This window comes from Prionailurus viverrinus, chromosome F1 (assembly GCF_022837055.1).
Source record: "Prionailurus viverrinus isolate Anna chromosome F1, UM_Priviv_1.0, whole genome shotgun sequence".
Lineage (NCBI taxonomy): Eukaryota > Metazoa > Chordata > Mammalia > Carnivora > Felidae > Prionailurus > Prionailurus viverrinus.
The window spans coordinates 5,182,133-5,203,147 of NC_062577.1; the positions used below are offsets into that span (position 1 = coordinate 5,182,133).

At 42.2% G+C, this 21,015-nt stretch overlaps 1 protein-coding gene across 4 annotated transcripts in view; it reads left to right on the forward strand.

Annotated features, from left to right (window-relative positions):
• PLD5 (phospholipase D family member 5) overlaps positions 1–21,015 on the forward strand; it is a 411,506-nt gene that overhangs the window by 372,388 nt on the left and 18,103 nt on the right. For all 4 annotated transcript variants that reach the window (XM_047841563.1, XM_047841564.1, XM_047841565.1 and 1 more), the window contains 2 exons: positions 8,047–8,183; positions 20,276–20,444. In XM_047841563.1, the coding sequence (XP_047697519.1) occupies positions 8,047–8,183; positions 20,276–20,444 (306 nt within the window). The remainder of the gene's footprint in view (positions 1–8,046; positions 8,184–20,275; positions 20,445–21,015) is intronic.

Genomic DNA, 21,015 nt, shown 5'->3' on the forward strand with positions numbered 1-21,015 from the left:
ATGTGGAGGTCAGCAATGTAGTAGCAAGTAGCATATTGTATGGGGTGTTTTACTAGCAAAACGACTTCATGTATTCAGTTTCATTTCTGAAGTTTCTCTCAAGACAACCCTGTAAGACAAGAAGGCCAGATAGTATCCTGAATTTGTAGATGAGTCACAATAGGAAATTTGCCAAGGATCCCTTAATGCAGAGAAGGTAACAGGGAGACATGATGCGCAAAAGGACAGGTGCTCAGCCAGCTCCAGTAGAACAGATGGGAAGCAACAGGGAAGAAATGAATGGTGAGCAAATTTCAGATAATTGCTAGATTTTCAATTTACGGTTTGAATCTTAGAGACGTGAATTTGGGTTTTGCATACATTTAAATTTTCTTTTTTTTTAATGTTTATTTAGTTTTGAGAGAGAGAGAGAGACAACATGTGCATGCATGTGCACCTGAGTGGGGAGGGGTGGGGGGGGTTGTGAGGATCTGAAGCAGCCCCCCAGCTGACAGCAGAGAGCCTGATGTGGGGCTCAAATTCAAAACCATGAGATCGTGACCTGAGCCAAAGTCGGACACTTCACCGACTGAGCTACCCAGGCGCCCCTAAATTCTGACTCTTAAAAAGGTGGCAGATCCCCCTTTGTTGATCCCAAAGTTAACATATCTACCCCAGAGAGAGGGCCCAGGCCTTTAATAAAATCTACTAAAATGTAGATCTTTGTTGTACTGTGGGACAGATTTACAAATTGCGTTTTATCAAATGATTTGTCACAAAATAAGTAGAGTTTTGAAACATGCCTTTAGGTGTAGTCTTTTCAAGTATATGATGCCCCTATTTTCTATTTTTATTTATTATATTATTTTAACTTACTGTTTTCTATTTCCTAGTAATGTCAAGCCTACCTTTGAATTTCAATTCAACAGGTATTAATTGAACACCACGTTTGCAGAGGTATAAAATCCTACAGGTATAAAATAAAGTCAGACACCCCCTGCCACCAGTGGAATTGGTCTGGAATCCCAGACCTCCTTGATTTCACCCCTGTTGTGGCATCTATTATATTTTCGTAGCTGTTTGTTGATTGTTTATTGATCATCTCTCCTGCTATTTAAAAGCCTCTGAATATCATATACTGGACCGTCTTGCTCATCGGTATTCCCAACACCTTACACAAGGCTCCAAAAAATGTTGGATTGGATTTATTAGTAATTTTAATATAAAGTTCTAGGATGTGTATAATTTTCTGAGTGATGTATGCCAAACATGCCAAAGCAAATATATTTAAATTGAAAGTATTTGGTGTGGGGCGCCTGGGTGGCTCAGTTGGTTGGGCGTCCGACTTCGGCCCAGGTCGTGTTCTCAAGTCCGTGAGTTCGAGCCCCACTTCGGGCTCTGTGCTGACAGCTCAGAGCCTGGAGCCTGTTTCAGATTCTGTGTCTCCCTCTCTCTCTGACCCTCCTGCATTCATGCTCTGTCTCTCTCTGTCTCAAAAATAAATAAACGTTAAAAGAATTTTTTTTTTTAAAAAAAGTAAGTATTTGGTGTAAAACATCTTAAAATAGTACATTATATTTTTATAATCTCACAGTCCCAAAACTAAGTTCACACACACACACACACACACACACACACACACACATACATTATTGAAGACACATAGACACATAAAACACATATTATTAAGAATTGCCATTCCCCAGATTAGATTTTTAGATGATTAACAACTTAGCATTGTTAAATATAAATTTTAAATTATGATATAAATATGGATTATTTCTAATTTTCTCACAGAACCCCAAAGATACTTGGTGAGATTTAACTATGTGATCTCTAATAACTTGGTGCCAGTGAGTTCTGATTTTAATTCCCCATTAAAATAAGAAGACAGGAACCATAGTTGGCTGGGTTTTTGTTATCTTACAGATTTCTTTTTAGAGCCCTTGAGATTATAAATTTGCTTTCCAAGATAAAGACTAGTGCTATGCCTGGGTGGCTCGGTCAGTTGAGCATCCAACCCTTGATTTCGGCTCAGGTCATGATCTCACAGTTCCTGGGATTGAGCCCTGATTGGACTCTGTCCTGATAGTGTGGAGCCTGTTTGGGATTCACTCTCTCCCTTTCTGTCTCTCTGCCCCTCCCCCACTCACGCACACACTCACTCTCTCTTTCTCTCTCTCTCTTCAAAAATAAATGAACATCGGGGACGCCTGGGGGGCTCAGTCAGTTAAGCGTCGACTTCTGCTCAGGTCATGATCTCACAGTTCGTGGGGTCGGGCCCCGCGTCGGGCTCTGTGCTGACAGCTCGGAGCCTGGAGCCTGCTTTGGATTCTGTGTCTCCTTCTCTCTCTGCCCCTCCGCCACTTGTTCTCTGTCTCTCTCTGTCTCTCAAAAATAAATAATTTTTTTTTAATTTTTAAAAAAAATAAATGAACATTAAAAATATATATATAGACTAGTTACTGATCTGGGTGCTAGACAGATCTGATCTCTCATTATAGTTTTGTTCATTCACCCATCAGTCATGTATACTGAGATGTATCTAGTGAGTGAGGGCAGGACATTAAGTGGAACCTAGTGCTGCTATGAAAAATGCCATGTTATATTAGTCTTTAGAACCTCCACTACATATTGTTAATTACCTTTTTAATAGCTTTATTGAGAGATACTTCACATTCCGTGGCATTTCTTTTAAAGTATATGATTCAGGGGCGCCTGGGTGGCGCAGTCGGTTAAGCGTCCGACTTCAGCCAGGTCACGATCTCGTGGTCCGGGAGTTCGAGCCCCGCGTCGGGCTCTGGGCTGATGGCTCAGAGCCTGGAGCCTGTTTCCGATTCTGTGTCTCCCTCTCTCTCTGCCCCTCCCCCGTTCATGCTCTGTCTCTCTCTGTCTCAAAAATAAATAAAACGTTGAAAAAAAATTTAAAAAAAAATTAAGTATATGATTCAGTGGGTATTTGTGTAATCACAGGCTTGTGCAGCTATCTCCACCATCTAATTTTAGATTATTTTGGGGCCACCTGGGTGGCTTAGTTAGTTAAGCATTCGGCTTCTGCACAGGTCATGATATCACAGTTTGTGAGTTCAAGCCCCGCATCGGGCTCTGTGCTGCCAGCTCAGAGCCTGGAGCCTGCTTCGGATTCCATGTCTCCCTCTCTCTGCCCCTCCCCTGTTCATTCTCTGTCTCTCTCTGTCTTTCAAAAATAAATAAACATTAAAAAGTTTTTAATAAAAGGATATGCCACAGTTTGTTTATTCCCCCATCTGTTGACGGACATTTGGGTGTTTCTATCTTTTGGGTCCTGACAGTAGTGTTGTCATGGACTGACGTGTGCAAGTTTGTATTGGAACACCTGTTTTCAGTGCTTTGGGGTGTGTACTCAGGAGTGGCCGTGTTGGGGAATGTGGCAACTCTGTGCTTAACATTTTGAGAGACTGACACGTTGGTTTCCAAACTGGCTGCTCCGTTTTACAGTTCCACCAGCCGTTAATGAGGGCTCTGTTTTCTCCACATCTTTGCCAATGCTTGTTATTTTCTGTCTTATTTTACCCCTCCAAATGGGTATGAAATGGCATCTCACTGTGGTTTTCATTTGTATATTTTAATATGTTCATTGGCTATTTGTTTCTCTTTTTTGGGAAATGTCTATCCAATCCTTTGCCCACTTTTCCATTAGTTTACTTGGGTTTTGTTTGTTTGTTGAGAGAGAGAGAGAGCACAAGTCGGGGAGGGACTGAGGGAGAGGAAGAGAGACTCTTAAGCAGGCTCTATACCCAGTGCAGAGCCCGATGTAGGACTCCTCTCATGACGCTGAGATCATCACCTGAGCTAAAATCAAGAGTCAGACTTTTAACCAACTGAGCCACCAAGGTGGCTTTTATTTGGTTTTTATTACTGAGTTGTAAGAGTTCTTATACATTCTGCATATAGCTCCTTTATCAGATATACAATTTGCAAATATTTTCTCCCATTCTGTGGGCTATCTTTTTGTGTTTAATATATTTTAACATATGTATTTTGAGGATGGAGTATGAACTTCTTAAAAACCAGGAAACTATAGTGAAATAAATCAGAAGTCTAAGGCAAATATTTAACGAATATGCAAAACAAGTTACGTGCGTGTATAAGGCACTATTTGATCTAAGAGAGACATATTGCCTAGAAGCAAGGTGCATGAGAGCATTTGAGCAGTAAAAGTCATCACAGAGCTGAAACAGGGAAGAATCTGTTTTCCTTCTCCTTCTCATAATAAAGGAGTACACAGTGCTAGGCTCAAAAAATTAATTCAGGAGCAATAACAGGGAAACTTAACAGCCTTGTCTGTAATTAAACTATTGGAACTATTTAACTTCCTCTGCTGAATCAGTAGACCATTCTTTGTGTTGTTCATTCATTTACATCTTTTTATGTAGATTTATTTATTTTGCAGGGCGGGGGGGAGGTGGACAGCATGAGTGCATGAGTGGAGGAGGGGCAGAGAGAGAGAGACAGACAGAGACAGAGAATCCCAAACAGGCTCCCCACCGTCAGCCAGGAACCTGATGTGGGGCTTGAACTCCTGAACCACGAGATCACGACCTGAGCTGAAACCAAGAGTTGGAGCCACTCAGGCACCCCTTATTCATTTATATCTTACGCAAACATTTTTAGCCAGTAGTATATTCATGAGATCACGACCTGAGATCATGACCTGAGCTGAAACCAAGAGTTGGAGCCACTCAGGCACCCCTTATTCATTTATATCTTAAGCAAACATTTTTAGCCAGTAGTATCTTCAGCACTATTTTCAAAGGTAGCAGACTCTGGAACATATCATCACATACCACCATGCCCCTAGGGCCAGCGCGGTACTGATACCGAGGGTCATGCGTTTCCTTAATAAACACATGGAGCACCTGCCATGGTTTAGGCACTGGGTTAGACAATGGGAACATAGGAAACAATACAGCAGGCAAATCCAAATAAAGAACGGTTCACACGTGGATGGAAAGACGTAGCATGAAGTAACTCCATTAAGAATGGAGGTTGGGGGATCACACAGACCTTCAACGCTGATTAATTTAAGAAGCACTTTCACATTCATTCCACAGATATGGATATAAAACATATGCTAAGCACAGCATGGCATAAGGTAAAGGGGATGAGCAACCCAGCGGTTGCATATGAATACAATACAATGTAGCACGTTCCAGAATGAAGCTCCAGGGAGCAGGAGTCTTACTTTGATCACTGGTATATGCCAGGTGGCTAGCCTAGAGCTGGAGCATGGCGGGCACTTCGTACTATTTGCTGAACAAATGAAAGCAAGCACAGAAGAAAGGCACTCACCCAGCCAGGGAACAGGCCATTACCCGATTTAAGCCTCAAGGGAAACCAGTGTGAGAGGTGCGTTCTACTGTTAATCCCTTAGGCTGCGAGGCTCAGCACGTGTAAGGTGCACAGCCAGCAGGCTGCAGGCTATAAATGCTGGAGCCTAGCCTGTATCACTGAAAGGCACCCAAAGTCCAGACTTGCAGGATATAAGAGCAAATGTGAAGACAGCAACGACTCCTGTGCCTCAATTTTTTCCTCCCTGAAACTAAAACCTCGTTTTTGCAACATGCAAGGAAGTTCAAGAAATTCCTGAAACAGAAATGTGGGCGCTTGGACGCATGTCGGAGCTTCCTTGAGCTCCTGTCTAGAGCAAAGACCCTCAGCTCCCCCATGTTAGCCTGAAGAATGTTTAAAGCAGACCCAACAGGCTGAGGGAATTAAGTAATGTCAATTTTGGATGTTTTCATGGAGATAGAAAAACGAGTAAAGTACAGTCCCTAAAATCAGCTCAGTGACAGTCTAGGCAGGCAAATGAGGCAAGTGCAAATAATTACAAGTTTGAATATGCTAAATAATGTAGCAAATCAATCGTATTACGGGCGGGCAGAGAAGGGAGAAGGGGCCTCTGGCTGGGGAAATACAGAAGTTTCATGGAGGAGCTTGTAGTTGAACTAGAGAAAGCATAAAACTGACGGGCAAGAACAAGGAAGCTTGGGCCGGAAGGGCTGGCGGGAGCAAATGTGCAGGGGCAGACAGATGAGAGCCAGGCACAGAGGGCGTGATAGCTGGCACAGGAGGGAGGCAGGGAAATGGGAGGCCAGGGCTTGGAGGCCATAGTTCAGTGGGTTCAGACTGGATTCCCAGACACCAGAAATGCTGAGTGTGATGTGTATGTGTGTGTGTGTGTGTGTGTGTGTCCATCATGGTGACGAGAAAATGATGTGTAAAAGCCCCAGCAAAGAAAGACCACTAGAGCCTGAATGGGAGGAGGGGCAGTCAGGAGTAAGAGGGAGACCCAGTGGCCACTAGAAGCAGGAGCACCTGTCTTGGGGACAGGCAGAGTATCCACTGCGTGTGTGCTAGGGAAAAGGTGTGGGACCAGCACTGGGTTTGGTTGGTTGGTTGGTTTTATCTTTTGTTGTTTTTGTTTGGGGTTTATGTTTGTGTCTTTTCTTATTTTTATGTTTTTTAAATTTTTTTGTTAATGTTCATTTTTTGAGACAGAGAGAGAGACAGAGCGTGAGTGGGGGAGGGGCAGAGAGAGGGGGGCACAGAAACCAAAGCAGGCTCCAGGTTCTGAGCTGTCAGCACAGAGCCCAATGCGGGGCTTGAACCCACAGACTGTGTGATCATGACCTGAGCCACCCAGGCACCTCTATTTTTACGTTTTTTTGTGAGGGTTTTTTGTCATTAGTTGTTTTTTTTTTTTTTAAGTTTACTTATTTATTTTGAGAGAGAGCACAAGCGGGGGGAGGGGCAGAGAGAAGATCCAAACAGGCTTCATGCTGTCAGTGCAGAGCCCAGCATGGGACTCAATCCCACGATGCTGGATCATGACCTGAGCTGAAATCAACATTCGGACACTTGACCGACTGAGCCTCCCGGGTGCCCCCGGCATTAGTTTCTTAAAAGACTTGGAAACTCATCTTCGTTCCAAAAGAAAAATAAATGATCAAAAACTCAATCTGATAGTCGCCTTCCAAGATGACTTTCTGAGCAGGGACATTGAGAGAGTATATGACCTTCAACAGGCTCCTTTCCTGCCCCCATGCTCCACGTCTGTCTTGCTTGGACATCCAAGACAACGGCTTCATCTTCCCTCTGTCTAAGCCGGGATAGGCATTCCCACCAGCACAGTGATGGGGGTTGTCCCGAGCGTTGGATGGAGGACAGTTCCCAGAAGCCCTCCCATATGTACACCCCACCACTCACCACTGCCTCCTGCTGCTCAGAGTAAAACAGCAACCCCAGTAATGCTATTTTTAGTCCTGTGTGCTGGGAAAACAACGAGAAAGCCAAACTACATCTTTCTATAGCAATTTCATCCAAAAACACCTTATTTTTATAAGATGGAAACCACCTTGAGCAACAGGAGAAAAATGCCTCAAGTATAATTTGCCTCTTTGTTCGTTGGCTTGAGTTTTTCAGAATATCCTCCTTCCCTGTCCCTCCTGATGAATTTGGTCTTCCTAGTCACTTGCTGGGTTTTTCTTTAGAATTACTGATGACCTTTTCACTCTTCTTCCTGACTTAATGATGAAAGGGGAAAAAATCCACAAGATTTTTTAGATTGTATGTCTAGAATGTTTTTATGCCCACATCACCTTTCAAATGAAATGACTTTTGGGGTAAATTGATTGCTGTGTGTACATATATGTATTATATGGTAACACCTGAGAAAATTAACTGTTATTCATGATGGAGTGTTCACCAGAGCCCTGTAAGTTTGAGTTAGAATACTCTGAAAATGAGAGGTGTGTATCCTGAAAGCAAGAATTCCCTCCCCAAACAGACATAAAGGTCAGACTTGAGACACACCCCACCACACCTTGATCTGAACATGCCTCAACTATGATGGGATTGAAAATACATTTGTCTATCCTCATAAAGGACTGGAGAGTTGGTTTCAAAAATCTACCTCGAAGCCAAGATCCACTGAAACAAATCAACAACAACAACAACAACAACAAAGAGAAAGCCCCAGCTGACAAAAATTAATCCTCTGAAAGTTTGGTTTTTGTGTCTTCACAGAATTCTCCCAAACTCTTCTGCCCTAAAAACAGAAGCTTTGACATAGACGCCATCTACAGCGTGATAGACGACGCCAAGCAGTACGTATACATCGCTGTCACGGACTACCTGCCAATCTCCAGCACGAGCACCAAAAGGTCAGTGAGTGAGTAACCTCGTCCTCCAACCCAGCCTCCAGGGCCAGGTGCAAACCGGGGACCATAGGAAACCGGCTGGACACTGAGGTGCTCTCCGTTTCCCTTTAGGTCACACACCGTTCAGACCTCCGAGTGCATTTGCAACTTACCCATGATGCATCTCCTCCCTCAGTCCATTTGAAGGACTCGGGGACTCACCCTACAGAAGTACCACCGTGTTTTACCTTACAGGCATGAGAGCAACTTTAGAATGGAGATCGGGTTGTTTTCAATTTGAAATTTATTTGAAAAATAAAATAAATTGGAAAAAAAATTTTTCTGGAAAAAAAAAATTAACACTTTTTAAAAGTAATCTCCTCATCCAGTGTGGGCCTCGAACTCACAACCCTGAGATCAAAAGTCACATGCTCTACTGACTGAGCCTGGCAGATGCTCCCCAAAAAATATTTCTTGAAAGTTCTTAGCTAGCAGGTGTCCCTGAAGGATATACTGAAACTGAGTAGGTCTGGCAAGATTTTCCTCCAAGGAGACATCATTTTGGTCGTATTCATGTCAGTCTTCATTAAAGGCTGAATTTTTGTATTTTTTCAACTTAAAGAAGAAAGAAACGCAGTATGTATATGTTCTCAGTCAATCCATTCCTCTATATGAGGAAGCGAGCATTTTATTTTATTTTTTTTTTTAATTTTTTTTTTCAACGTTTTTTATTTATTTTTGGGACAGAGAGAGACAGAGCATGAATGGGGGAGGGGCAGAGAGAGAGGGAGACACAGAATCGGAAGCAGGCTCCAGGCTCCGAGCCATCAGCCCAGAGCCCGACGCGGGGCTCGAACTCACGGACCACGAGATCGTGACCTGGCTGAAGTCGGACGCTTAACCGACTGCGCCACCCAGGCGCCCCAAGAAGCGAGCATTTTAAAAAATGAAGGGATTTGGGGGGCGCCTGGGTGGCTCAGTCGGTTAAGCATCCAACTTCGGCTCAGGTCATGATCTCTCAGTTCATGAGTTTGAGCCCCACGTCGGGCTCTGTGCTGACAGCTCGCAGCCTGGATCCTGCTTGGGATTCTGTGTCTCCCTCTCCCTCTGCCCCTCCCCTGCTCACGCTCTGTCGCTGTCTCTCAAAAAATAAATAAACGTTTTAAAAAATTAAATTTAAAAATGAAGGGATTTTTACAGCAATTCATCATTGTTTAGAGGGGAGATACTTGAAATAAATTTAGGTATGGACTATATGCCCCTAAGTGCATAAATGCCTGGCTGTGCCCCAGATATTTCCCACTTTTGCTCTCCTGCCAGGAATGCACAGATTTGGCTACTTATTAGTGCTTTGAATAACCCATTTAAAGCCAGGAAAAGTTTTCAAAGTGCACATTTCTGAGAGTACAGCTGGAGACCTTTTTAATTTGGGAAATTGCAATTTCAAAATAACCCTTTACTGAGGTAAATGATGAAGCGTGCCCTCTCTTGCTTGAATATTGTTCATGTTGCCAACCAACATATGCCTAATATGCAGCTTCTTTATGCAGATGCCTGTAAGATTGCAAAAGCATGAGTCTCCTGCAAAGTGATCGCCCATAATGACAGTCAAAAAGCATTTTAAGCTACAAGATACACTATTGAAACATTTTTACTTTAAAATATGGCACATCCCTTGAATATTCGTAGGTGTTTACCCGTATACTTTTACATGTTTGCTATCTCTTTTTTATTTTTCTCCAATTTATTGGTTTGAGATTTCATTTTAGATGTCAACTTCACTTTGAGAAGACTTTGAAACATAATAGATACGTTTTGCCTGCTTTTCCTGTTATTCAGAATGAGAGTAAGGGATAATGGGGTGATGATTTCTTAGGATTGACAAAACCTTCATTCCATGAAGCCCCACAAACAAAATTAATATCCTTTGTGGCCAGAGAGGAAGGAGTTAGCATAGAGAATCTAAAATACCTTGGAAATGTAGAAGTTAAAACTAAAAGAATGTTAAAGAACTGAAAACTCACCTGAAATTTTGCATTTTGGTTATTAATCTACCATTTCAGCGGCTGTTCAAAGAGCAGTTCTCTTAGCATACTTAGGATATTTCGAACCCACAATCCCATCAAGCATTCTAATGAAAAGTCATCAGAGGGATCCCTGGGGGGCTCAGTCGGTTAAGCATCCAACTTCAGCTCAGGTCATGATCTCACGAGTTCGTGAGTTCAAGCCCCACGTCGGGCTCCGTGCTGACAACTCAGAACCTGGAGCCTGCTTCAGATTCTGTGTCTCCCTCTCTCTCTGCCCGCCTCTCCCCCTCTCAAAAGTAAATAAACATTAAATTTTTTTCTAAGTCATCAGAGACATAAGAAGTTGTTCAAACATCCACGTTATAATTAAATTCTTCTCAATCCTACAAAAAAATTACTTAAGAGTCAGCATGGTTACTTGTCTCTACATTGTCCTGGAGAAAGTTTTCAGAATTCAACTAGAATGAACAAATAGACATTGTCAAATATCAGTGCGTCAGTGTGCCACAGGCTGAGCTTTTAGTCTACACACTGCTAAACATCCAAATGAAAGAGGAAAAATTCACAGGTTCCCAAAGTAGAAGTGGTTGGTCACATGTAGAAAAACATATACACCATCATTAAGCAACAATATTAGAAGTGACTTCTAAGAAGTGACTTTGAAAGTTATTTCAAAGAAGCAAGAAGTGAAGGGAACAATGATGTATGGCTAAATCAATCCCGCAGTAAAAAAAATCAGAAGCCCTATTTCAATTCTTCCTGTTTTGGCAATCAAGTACTGTTTCTTTTAGCAATTCGCATATTTATTTTGGCCTTGGTTTGGGGTTGTTCATTATTTATTTCCTCAGTCACACGAAATACATCTTTCAGAAGAAAACCAGTAAATGTGTGAAGGAACAATAAGAATGTAGGCCGGCAGCCAAGAATACTCTCTCCTGGCAAAGTTACCTTTCAGATGTGAAGGAGGAATAAATGCTTTCCCAAACAAACAGAAGCTGAGGGAGTTCACCACCACTAGACCTGTCTTACAAGAAATGTTGAAAGGCGCTCTTCAAGCTGAAACAAAAAATTGACAGCACACAAAATTCTGATTAAGGTGATAAACAAGCAGTCAGAATTAGAAACCTGGAACTCTTTTTTTGGAACAGAGTATGAAACTCTTAGCTATATCATACATGTTAAAGAAAAACAGCACCAAAATAACGATAGCTGCTGCAAGCTGGTAATGAAATCATAACATAAAAAGAGGTAATTTGTGGCATCAAAAATATAAAAGGAGAGGATGATAGGTCAAGAAAAGTAAGCTGCTATCAGCAGAAAAAGGACTGTTTTTTCTATGAGTTGTTTTGGGTAAACCCCATGGTAACCACATGGCAAAAACTTAGAACAGTCATGAAATATAAAGAGGGGGAGAATGAACAAATCATCATGGAAAACCACCAACTGGCAAAAGTAGACAGAAATGGGGAAAAAAAAGAAAAAATGGGAAACAAGAAAAAGAGAAAAAAGAAACAATAGAGACAAAATAACCAGAAGGCAAAAAATAAAATGGCAGCAGTATATAGTATATATGATTACATATTAGTATCACCCTCAGTGAAAATGGGTTGAACTAACCCATCAAAAGGCACAGAGTGGCTGGATGGATAAAAAAACAATATGCTGCCTCCAGAGGACTCACTCCAGCTCTAGAGACAAATACAGACTCAAAGTGAACGATGGAAGATGATATTCCAAGCCAACATATGAAAAGAAGGCAAGCGTAGCCGTACCTATAATAGACAAAATAGACTCCAAGCCAAAAGGGGTCACAAGAAGTAAAGAAGGTCGTTATATAATGACAAAGGGGCCAGTATGTCAAGAAGATATAGCAATCATAAATATACATGCTCCCAACACTGGAACATCAAAATATATTAAACAATTAATGAGAGATCTTAAGGGAGAAATAGACAATAATACAATAACTGTAGGATACTCTAATACCCCACCATCAACAATGGATAAATCACCCAGACAGAAAATCAACAAGAAAATGTTGCAGTTGAATCTGGAACAAATTTAGAACAAATGGACTGCTCAGACATATATAGAATATTCCACCCAACAGCAGCAGAATACACATTCTTCTCAAGTGCACATGGAACGTTGTCCAGGATAAATCACATGTTAGGCCACAAAATAAATCTTAGCAAATTTAAGAAGGTTGAAATCATACCAATTATCTTCTCTGACCACTGTGGTATGAAACTAGAAATCAACAGGAGCAAAGTAAGAAGATCTACAAATGGAAACTAACCACACTTCTAAACAACCATTGAGTCAAAGAAGAAATCAAAAGGCAAATAAAAAATTACATTGAAAACATAATGTATCAAATATTGTGGGATACAGCTAAAGCAGTTTCAAGAGGAAAGTTTATAACCATAAACACAGATACTAAGAAATTAGAAAGATCTCAAATAACCTAACTTTATACCACAAGGAACTAGGGAAAAACAAACAAACAAACAAAAAAACAAAGTAAGCCCAAAATTAGCAGGAGGGGGGAAATATTAAGCATCAGAGCAGAAATAAATGAAACAGAGACCAAAAGCCAATAGAAAGGATCAGCAAAGCTAAGAACTGGTTCTTTGCAAAGATAAACAAAATTGACACCGTTGGCCAGACTAAGGGAAAAAGAGAAAAGACTCAAAGAAATAAGTTAGAAATGAAAGGGGAGACATTACAACTGATACTACAGAAATACCTAGAATTATGAGACGCCTATGAACGAGTTTATGCCAAGAAATTACATAAACTAGAAGAAATGGATACATTGCTAGAAACACACAACCTATCCAGACTGAATCATGATGAAATACAAAGTCTGAACAGACCAATTATGAGTAAAGAGACTGAATCAGTAATCAAGAAACTCCCAAAACAGAAAACCTCAGGACCAGATGGCTTCACTGGAGAATTCTACCAAAGGTTTAAAGTAGAATTAACACCAATCCTCCCCCAAACTCTTTCAAAATATCAAGGAGGAGGAACACTTCCAAACTCATTCTATGAGACCAGCATTACTTTGATGTCAAAATCTGATAAGGAGACCACAAGAAAGACAACAACAGGCCAATATCCCTGATGAATATAGATGCAAAAATTCTCAACAAAACAGTAGCAAACCGAATTCAGGAACACACTAAAAGAATTATACACAATGACCAAGTGGGATTTATCACTGGGATACAAGGATATTTCAATAATATGCAAATCAACAAATGCAAATACATCACATCAATAAAATAATACATAAAAAATCACACAATTATCTCAATCGATACAGAAAAATCATCTGACAAAATAAAACACCCTTTCATGATAAAAAAAAATGTTTAACAAACTTGGTACAGAAGGAACATACCTCACCATAACAAAGGCTGTATAGGACAAACCAACAGCTAACATTACACTCACTGAAGAGAAATTGAAAGCATTTTCCCCAAGATGGGGAAAAAAGCGAGGATGACTACTCTCTCACTCCTATTCAGTATAGTTCTGGAAACCCTAGCCAGAGCAATCAGGCAAGACAAAGAAATAAAAGGCATACACATCAGGAAGGGAGTAGTAAAATTGACATGATTTGCTGATGATATGATGATATGATCTATATACAAAGTCCTAAAGAATCAGTCAAAAAGCTGTTGGAATTAATCAACAATTTCAGTAAAGCATCAAGATACAAAATCAATTGCATTCCTTCACTGGTGATGAAGCCTCTGAAAACGAAAAGAAGCCATCTCATTCTCAATAGCATCAAAAACAAAATAGGAATAAATTTAACCAAGGAAGTGAAAGATCTGCACAATGAAAAGTACAAAGCTTTGCTGAAAAAAATTGAAGAGGACACAAACAAATGGAAAGGCATACTATGTTCCTGGATCAGAATTAATATTGTTAAAATGGCTATATTACCCAACGTGATCTACAGATTCAATGCAATCCCCGTCAAAATACCAAAAACATTCTTCACAGAAATAAAAGAAACAATCCTTTTGTGGAACCACAAAAGACCCCAAACAGCCAAAGCAATCCTGAGAAAAAGAACAAAGTTCGAGACATCACACATCCTGATTTGAAACTATACAACAAAGCCATATTAATAAAAAAAAAAAAAAGTACAAAAATGGGCAAACATCAACAAATAGAACAAAATAGAGAGCCCAGAACTAAACTCTGGCCTATACAGTCAACTAGTATTGAACACGGGCACCAGGAACACTCAATGGGGAAAGCATAGTCTCTTCAACAAATGGTGGTCGGGAAACTGGAGAAAACATGTCAAACAATTACATTGGGCCCCCACCTCATACCACTCACAAAAATGAACTCAGATGGGTCAAAGACTTCAAGGCAAGACCTGATATCATAAAACTCCTAGAAGAAAATGTAGGGAAGGAGCTTATCAATAATGGTCTTGGTAATAATTTTTTTCCATGATACCAAAAGCACAAACAAGAACAAAAAATTAACATATGAGGCTACATCAAACTCAAAAGCTTTTGCATAGCAAAAAAAAAAAAAAAAAAAAAAAAAAAACAATTAACAAAATGAAAAGACAGCCTACAGAATAGGGAAAAAGTTTTGCAAACCATACATCAGCTAAAGGGTTAATATCCAAATATGTAAAGAACTCATTCAACTGAATTTTTTAAGAAAGGCAAATAGTCTGATTACAAATGGGCAAAAGAACTAATAGACATTTTCCAAAGAGGACATCAAAATGGCCAACAGACACATGAAAAGATGTTCAATATCACTCATCATGAGGTGAAGGCAAATCAAAACAATGGTGAGAGGGGCACCTGGGTGGCTCAGTCGGTTGGGCGGCCGACTTCGGCTCAGGTCATGATCTCGTGGTCCGTGAGTTCGAGCCCCGCGTCGGGCTCTGTGCTGACAGCTCAGAGCCTGGAGCCTGTTTCAGATTCTGTGTCTCCCTCCCTCCCCTGTTCATGCTCTGTCTCTCCCTGTCTCAAAAATAAAATAAAACGTTAAAAAAAATAAAAAAACAAAAATGATGAGATACCACCTCACACCTGTTACAATGGCTCCTCAAGAAGACAAGAGACAGGGGCGCCTGGGTGGCGCAGTCGGTTAAGCGTCCGACTTCATCCAGGTCACGATCTCGCGGTCCGTGAGTTCGAGCCCTGCGTCGGGCTCTGGGCTGATGGCTCAGAGCCTGGAGCCTGTTTCCGATTCTGTGTCTCCCTCTCTCTCTGCCCCTCCCCCGTTCATGCTCTGTCTCTCTCTGTCCCCAAAATAAATAAACGTTGAAAAAAAAATTTTAAAAAAAAAGAAGACAAGAGACAGTAGGTGCTGATGAGGATATAGTGAAAAGGGAACCCTTATACACAGTTGAAAGAAAGAGAAGTTGATCAGTCACTGGAAAACAATAGGGAAGTTCCCCCCAAAATTAAAATAAATCTACCATACGATCCAGCAATTCCAACTTCTGGGTGTTTAAGCAAAGGAAATGAAAACAGAATTCATAATGGAAACAACACAAATGCCTATCAACAGATGAATGGATGAAAAGACGTGGTGCATATACACAATGGAATATTACTCAGCCATGAGAAAGGAGAATATCCTTCCTTTTGCACCAATGTGGATGGACCTTGAGCACATTATGCTAAGTGAGAAAAGTCAGACAGAGAAACACAAGTACTGTATGATCCCACTTATACATGGAATCTAGAAAGTGTAGAAAACAGACAGTACAGTGTTGGTTACCAGGAGATGGGGGTGAGCAATAGTAGTGATGGTGTTTAAGGCTGCAAACTTGTAATGCATAGTAAATAGGCCATGGAGATTTAATGCACTGTATAATGAATACAGGCAACAATATTACACTGCAATTGTGTAATATGATAAATATCAGTGCATTGGCAATCATGTTACAATGTAAAAATGTTTCAAAGTAAGATGCTATACGTCTTACTAAATTTACAAAATGTTGCACATCAAATTTATTCAACAAGAAAAAAAACGTAGGCTGGGGCTCCTGGGTGGCTCAGTCGGTTAATGTCCAACTTTGGCTCAGGTCATGATCTCGCAGGTGGTGAGTTTGGGCCCCTCTGCTCTCAGCACAGAGCCCACTGAAGATCTTGTCTCTCTGTCTCTCTCTCTGCCCCTCCCCAGCTTGCACACTCATGCTCTCTCTCTCTCAAAAAATCAATAAACAGGGGCGCCTGGGTGGCTCAGTCGGTTAAGCGGCCGACTTCAGCTCAGGTCATGATCTCGCGGTCCGTGAGTTCGAGCCCCGCGTCAGGCTCTGGGCTGATGGCTCAGAGCCTGGAGCCTGTTTCCGATTCTGTGTCTCCCTCTCTCTCTGACCCTCCCCCATTCATGCTCAGTCTCTCTCTGTCTCAAAAATAAATAAATGTTAAAAAAAAAAATTTTTTTAAAAATCAATAAACATTAAAAAAAAAAGTAGGCTGATTAGTCTGTGAGCTATTAACATGTTTCATTTATGTTTTCATTCAACTAATATTTATTGGGCACTGTGCAGGAGTGATTCAAGTATGAGCAATGTATGGTCCCAGGAACTCCATCCAACACGGCAAACGGACACAGACTAGATTATCATAACAATGTGGTGAACGGAATAATAAATATATGTACAAAATAGTATAGGTCCTCAATGAAAGAGCATTTGTGGCAGTTTCAAAGTTAGAAGAGGCTTATTGGAGGAATTGCTACCTTAATTACATTTTAAAATAGGCAGGAGTGGGGTGCCTGGGTGGCTCAGTCAGTTGGGTGTCCGACTTCGGCTCAGGTCATGGTCTCGCGGTTCATGGGTTCGAGCCCCGCATTGGGCTCTGTGCTGACAGCTCAGAGCCTGGAGCCTGTTTCAGATTCTGTGTCTCCCTCTCTCTCTGACCCTCCCCTGCTGGCACTTTGTCTCTCTCTGTCTCAAAAATAAATAAACATTAAAAAAAATTAAAATAGGCAGGACTTAGAAAAAAAGGATAAAAAGGGAGTTTTCCAGGTAGAAGGGATAGCATGAGCCAAGTTTCAGGTGGAGACAAATAGCCTAGCACATGGCAGGGTCTGTCCCAAGTTCAGTCAAGTTCAGTGCTGGAACACAGAACCCGAGGTAAGGTCCTGTGAGATACACTTGGAGGAAAGGCAGGGACCAGGAACGGGAAGGCCTAACTGTGAGAGGACCTTGTCACTTTGGAGAGCGTCCGTTATGTTTTAATCAAGGGAGATATGCTTTTAGACAGATCCCTTTGGTGGTCATGGAAGATGTACTTGACAGGGACAAGACTGGAGGCAGAGAAACCACCTTGGAGCTGTTATAGTGGCCCAGTTCAGGGATAATGAGGGATAGGAAGGACAGAATAAAGGACGTACTTGCCAAGAATATTTTTGAAGTACATGGTGAATGGTACAAAGGAGAGCAGATGTAAGAATTATTGCCGAGTTTTTACCTTGGCTGATTAGAGGATGAACATTGTGGAAAGTGGAGGCTACAAAAAATATAAGGAAGTAAGCAGACTTGTGAATTTGAGGTTCTTGTAAAGGTCCAGATCGGTAAAGATCTTACGAAGATATTCGCAACGAAGTCTGAAGAGGGTTAGCCTGGTGATACGGATTTGGAGCTTTTCAGATTATAGAGGACAGTTGAAATCAGGTACATAAATGAAGCCACCAAGGGGTTGGCATATACAGTGAGGAGAACAGAGGGTGGTGATGGAATAGTATGGGAACATTGACCATAGAAGAGACAAAGAGGCATTCTGAGAGATAAGGGACAGACCATCAAACCACAGGGTCACGGAAGCCAATGGAATTAGTCATCAAGAAGAAAGAAACCATCAACAGAGCTGCATGTGACATAGACTGACTAAAGTAAGAATTGAATGATATCCATTAGATGTGGCAGTTGGGCTATCCCTGCTGACTTGGAGATTTGCAGAATGGCAAGCTGGAGGCCAGGGGGGCTAGAGGCTGAGAAGTGAGCAGGGGTGATGAAGTCAAGTCAGATGTTCTAGATTACACTGTCAAGAAGTTATGTTCAAAAAAAAAAAGTAGAAACAGACCCAGAAATACAGAGAGAAAACTGACGGTTGCCAGTGGGGAGGGGCAGGGGAGGGACAAAATGGGTGAAGGAGAGAGGAAGATCCAGACCTCCAGTTGTGGAGTGAGTAAGTCACAAGGATGAATGGCACAGCATAGGGAATGTCCTCAGGGATGGTGTAACAGTGTTGTGTGGGGACAGATGGCAGGTCACTGTGGTGAGCACAGCAGCACATACAGATGTTGAATCACTACATTGTACACCTGAAACTAATGTAACATTGTGTGTCAACTATACTCAAATATAGATAGATGATAGATGATATATAGATAGATAGATAGATGATAGATTTGTTCAAAAAAGAAAAGAGATTGTGCACCAGCCACAGAGTGATACAGAGTCAGGGAAATTTTCTCTGAATGGATGAGATTTACATTTTGTTCTCAAACTACAAGAAAGGTGGGGAGGTGGGGGAGTTGAGACTGTCTTCAGGAAGGAATGACGGATGAAACACAGCTGCAGAGGGTCAGGGGACCAGCCCAAGAGGCAGAGTGGTACAGGTCTGACCCTGAACAAGGTTGCCTTATCCTCTAAGCCAGAAGGAAGGGGAGAAGGATGTATGAGGCTCTCAAGGATAGAAACCTCAGGGACACCATGACTGAGAAGCTCCGTTTTTGTGGACAGAGGAAGCAACAAGTTTAGCTTGAGTGGAGTACAGCTTAGAGTACTGACGGAAAGGTCTGGGAGGCAGAACCGCCCAAGGCAAGGACAGGGGTGCTGGATGGTGGTGAAGGCCCTGATGGGCTTGTGCTGGCTTCAGCTTCACAGGCTGAACTGACTTTGTTCAGTAATCCTCGGCTTTGTGACCATTGTAATAGACCAATGTGTGTGGCTAGGTGAGGCTCTGAGCCAGGATTTAGATGCTACCAAGAGCTAAGAGGAAGGATCAGGGCAGGTGTCCTTCAGGCAATCGGCACTGAGGTTAGGCTGGGCCAGAAAGGGGACCCAAAGCTGATAGAGCAGGAGAGTGAGAGGGTCACCGGGCTGGGCCCATGCGGGGCAAGAACATGGTCAGTGGGGATTTCCCAGAGTATGGGATGCTGCAGAACTGCATCCAGTCCAATATAAAGAGGAGAACTTTGGAGGTGCAGTGATCATGAGGCCAACAGGCTAATGTTTTGAATAATACTTTATTAGTCCAAACTGAGTTGGCCTGGATCTAGGGGAAGATGTGAACAAGTGAACAAACAAGGTTTGTCAGGGCCGAGGGGAGACAGAGATTTGGGGCTTATCCTTCCTTTGTTGTTTTTTCTTCTTAAATGAGAATTGAATGACAGTTCTGGAAGTGACATTGTGTGTGTTGGTGGGGGGCTGACCCCACTTCTTACACTAAGTGGGCAAACTCTCGTAGAAAAATACATGGCCAGACTTCTGGAGAGTCTCTGGTCAGGATTTAATTAAGGCAGAAGACTAAGGATTGAGGGAAGAGGCTGAGCCTCCAGGAGAAACTGTTTGCCTGATGGAGGAGTCCAAGGGCCAGAGTAGCTGGGGGCTTGGTCAGGAGAGAGGAAGGCAACTGGAAGTAAGAGTAAGGGGATGACCAGAGCAGAAGCTCATTTGGGGGGCAGTTTCCAAAGAAGAGGGGTTCAGGCAGCATTTGGGGACCAAAGAGGTGCTCGAGGCTCCGAACTGGAACTCTGTTGGAAAGTTGATTCTTTGCACACGTGTGAGCTAAGGTCCAGCTGGAGGTGGGTGCAAGTGTGGCGAGGGTAGCACACGGTCGAGGCCAACCTGTCCGCATACTCCCCCCACACACCCTGAGGCCCTGCTGGTGGGAGAACACGTTTTAGGCAGGGGCAGGACCCAGTAAAGCCTCTTTCCAAATATCCAATCAAGTCATTTACAGAAAGCAGTAACGATTGGGTTAATATATAAATGCTCTTTGTAGTCTAGTAAATTACTTTCCCCCAGCTAACTTATTTTCTTTGTTTTTATCCACATGGGTATTATTTCTGCAGGACTTACTGGCCAGACTTGGATGGGAAAATCAGAGAAGCCTTAGTTTTGCGAAGCGTTAAAGTTCGACTCCTGATAAGCTTCTGGAAGGAAACAGACCCCCTTACGTTTAACTTTATTTCATCTCTTAAGGCTATTTGCACTGAAATAGCCAACTGCAGTTTGAAAGTTGTAAGTATGACATTGGCTTATGTATCATTAAATAAAAAGGGCTGATTCCCTCTACACATCTGTGAAAGCTATGAGCATTTGCACTCATGTAAACTGCCAAGTAAGAACCAGGATAACAGTCTCTGATAGTGAAAAAGCACTTCAAAAGTAGGAGAAGTAATGTTTCAAGACAAACACTCTCGAGAAAAGGAGCCTGGATCCCACATTTCCTGGTGCCTCCTGGCCCTGCCCTGTTTTTATACACTGCCCGTGGTGTCCTCTCCACTTTGTTGGGTCTGCCTCGTTCTCCTGCCTGCCATTCCAGTTTCTAAGGCCATGACCTCAGTGAGGTCACATGCACTTGCACAGCCTCCCCCAGCCCCAACGTGCCCCTGGCTTAGCTCCTGCCCTTGTTCCAGCCCCCGGGGCCACATGCTAATCCATATCTGCCTACTCTGAGTGGGGCAAGATTGGGAATTGGTATTACTTTCAGTGTGGTAACTCCCTAGCTCATGTTTGACTTTCCTTGGGTCCTTACCTGTGACTTCCTCTTTCTCACTTCAGGGCCTTTGTACATGCTGTTCCCTCTGCC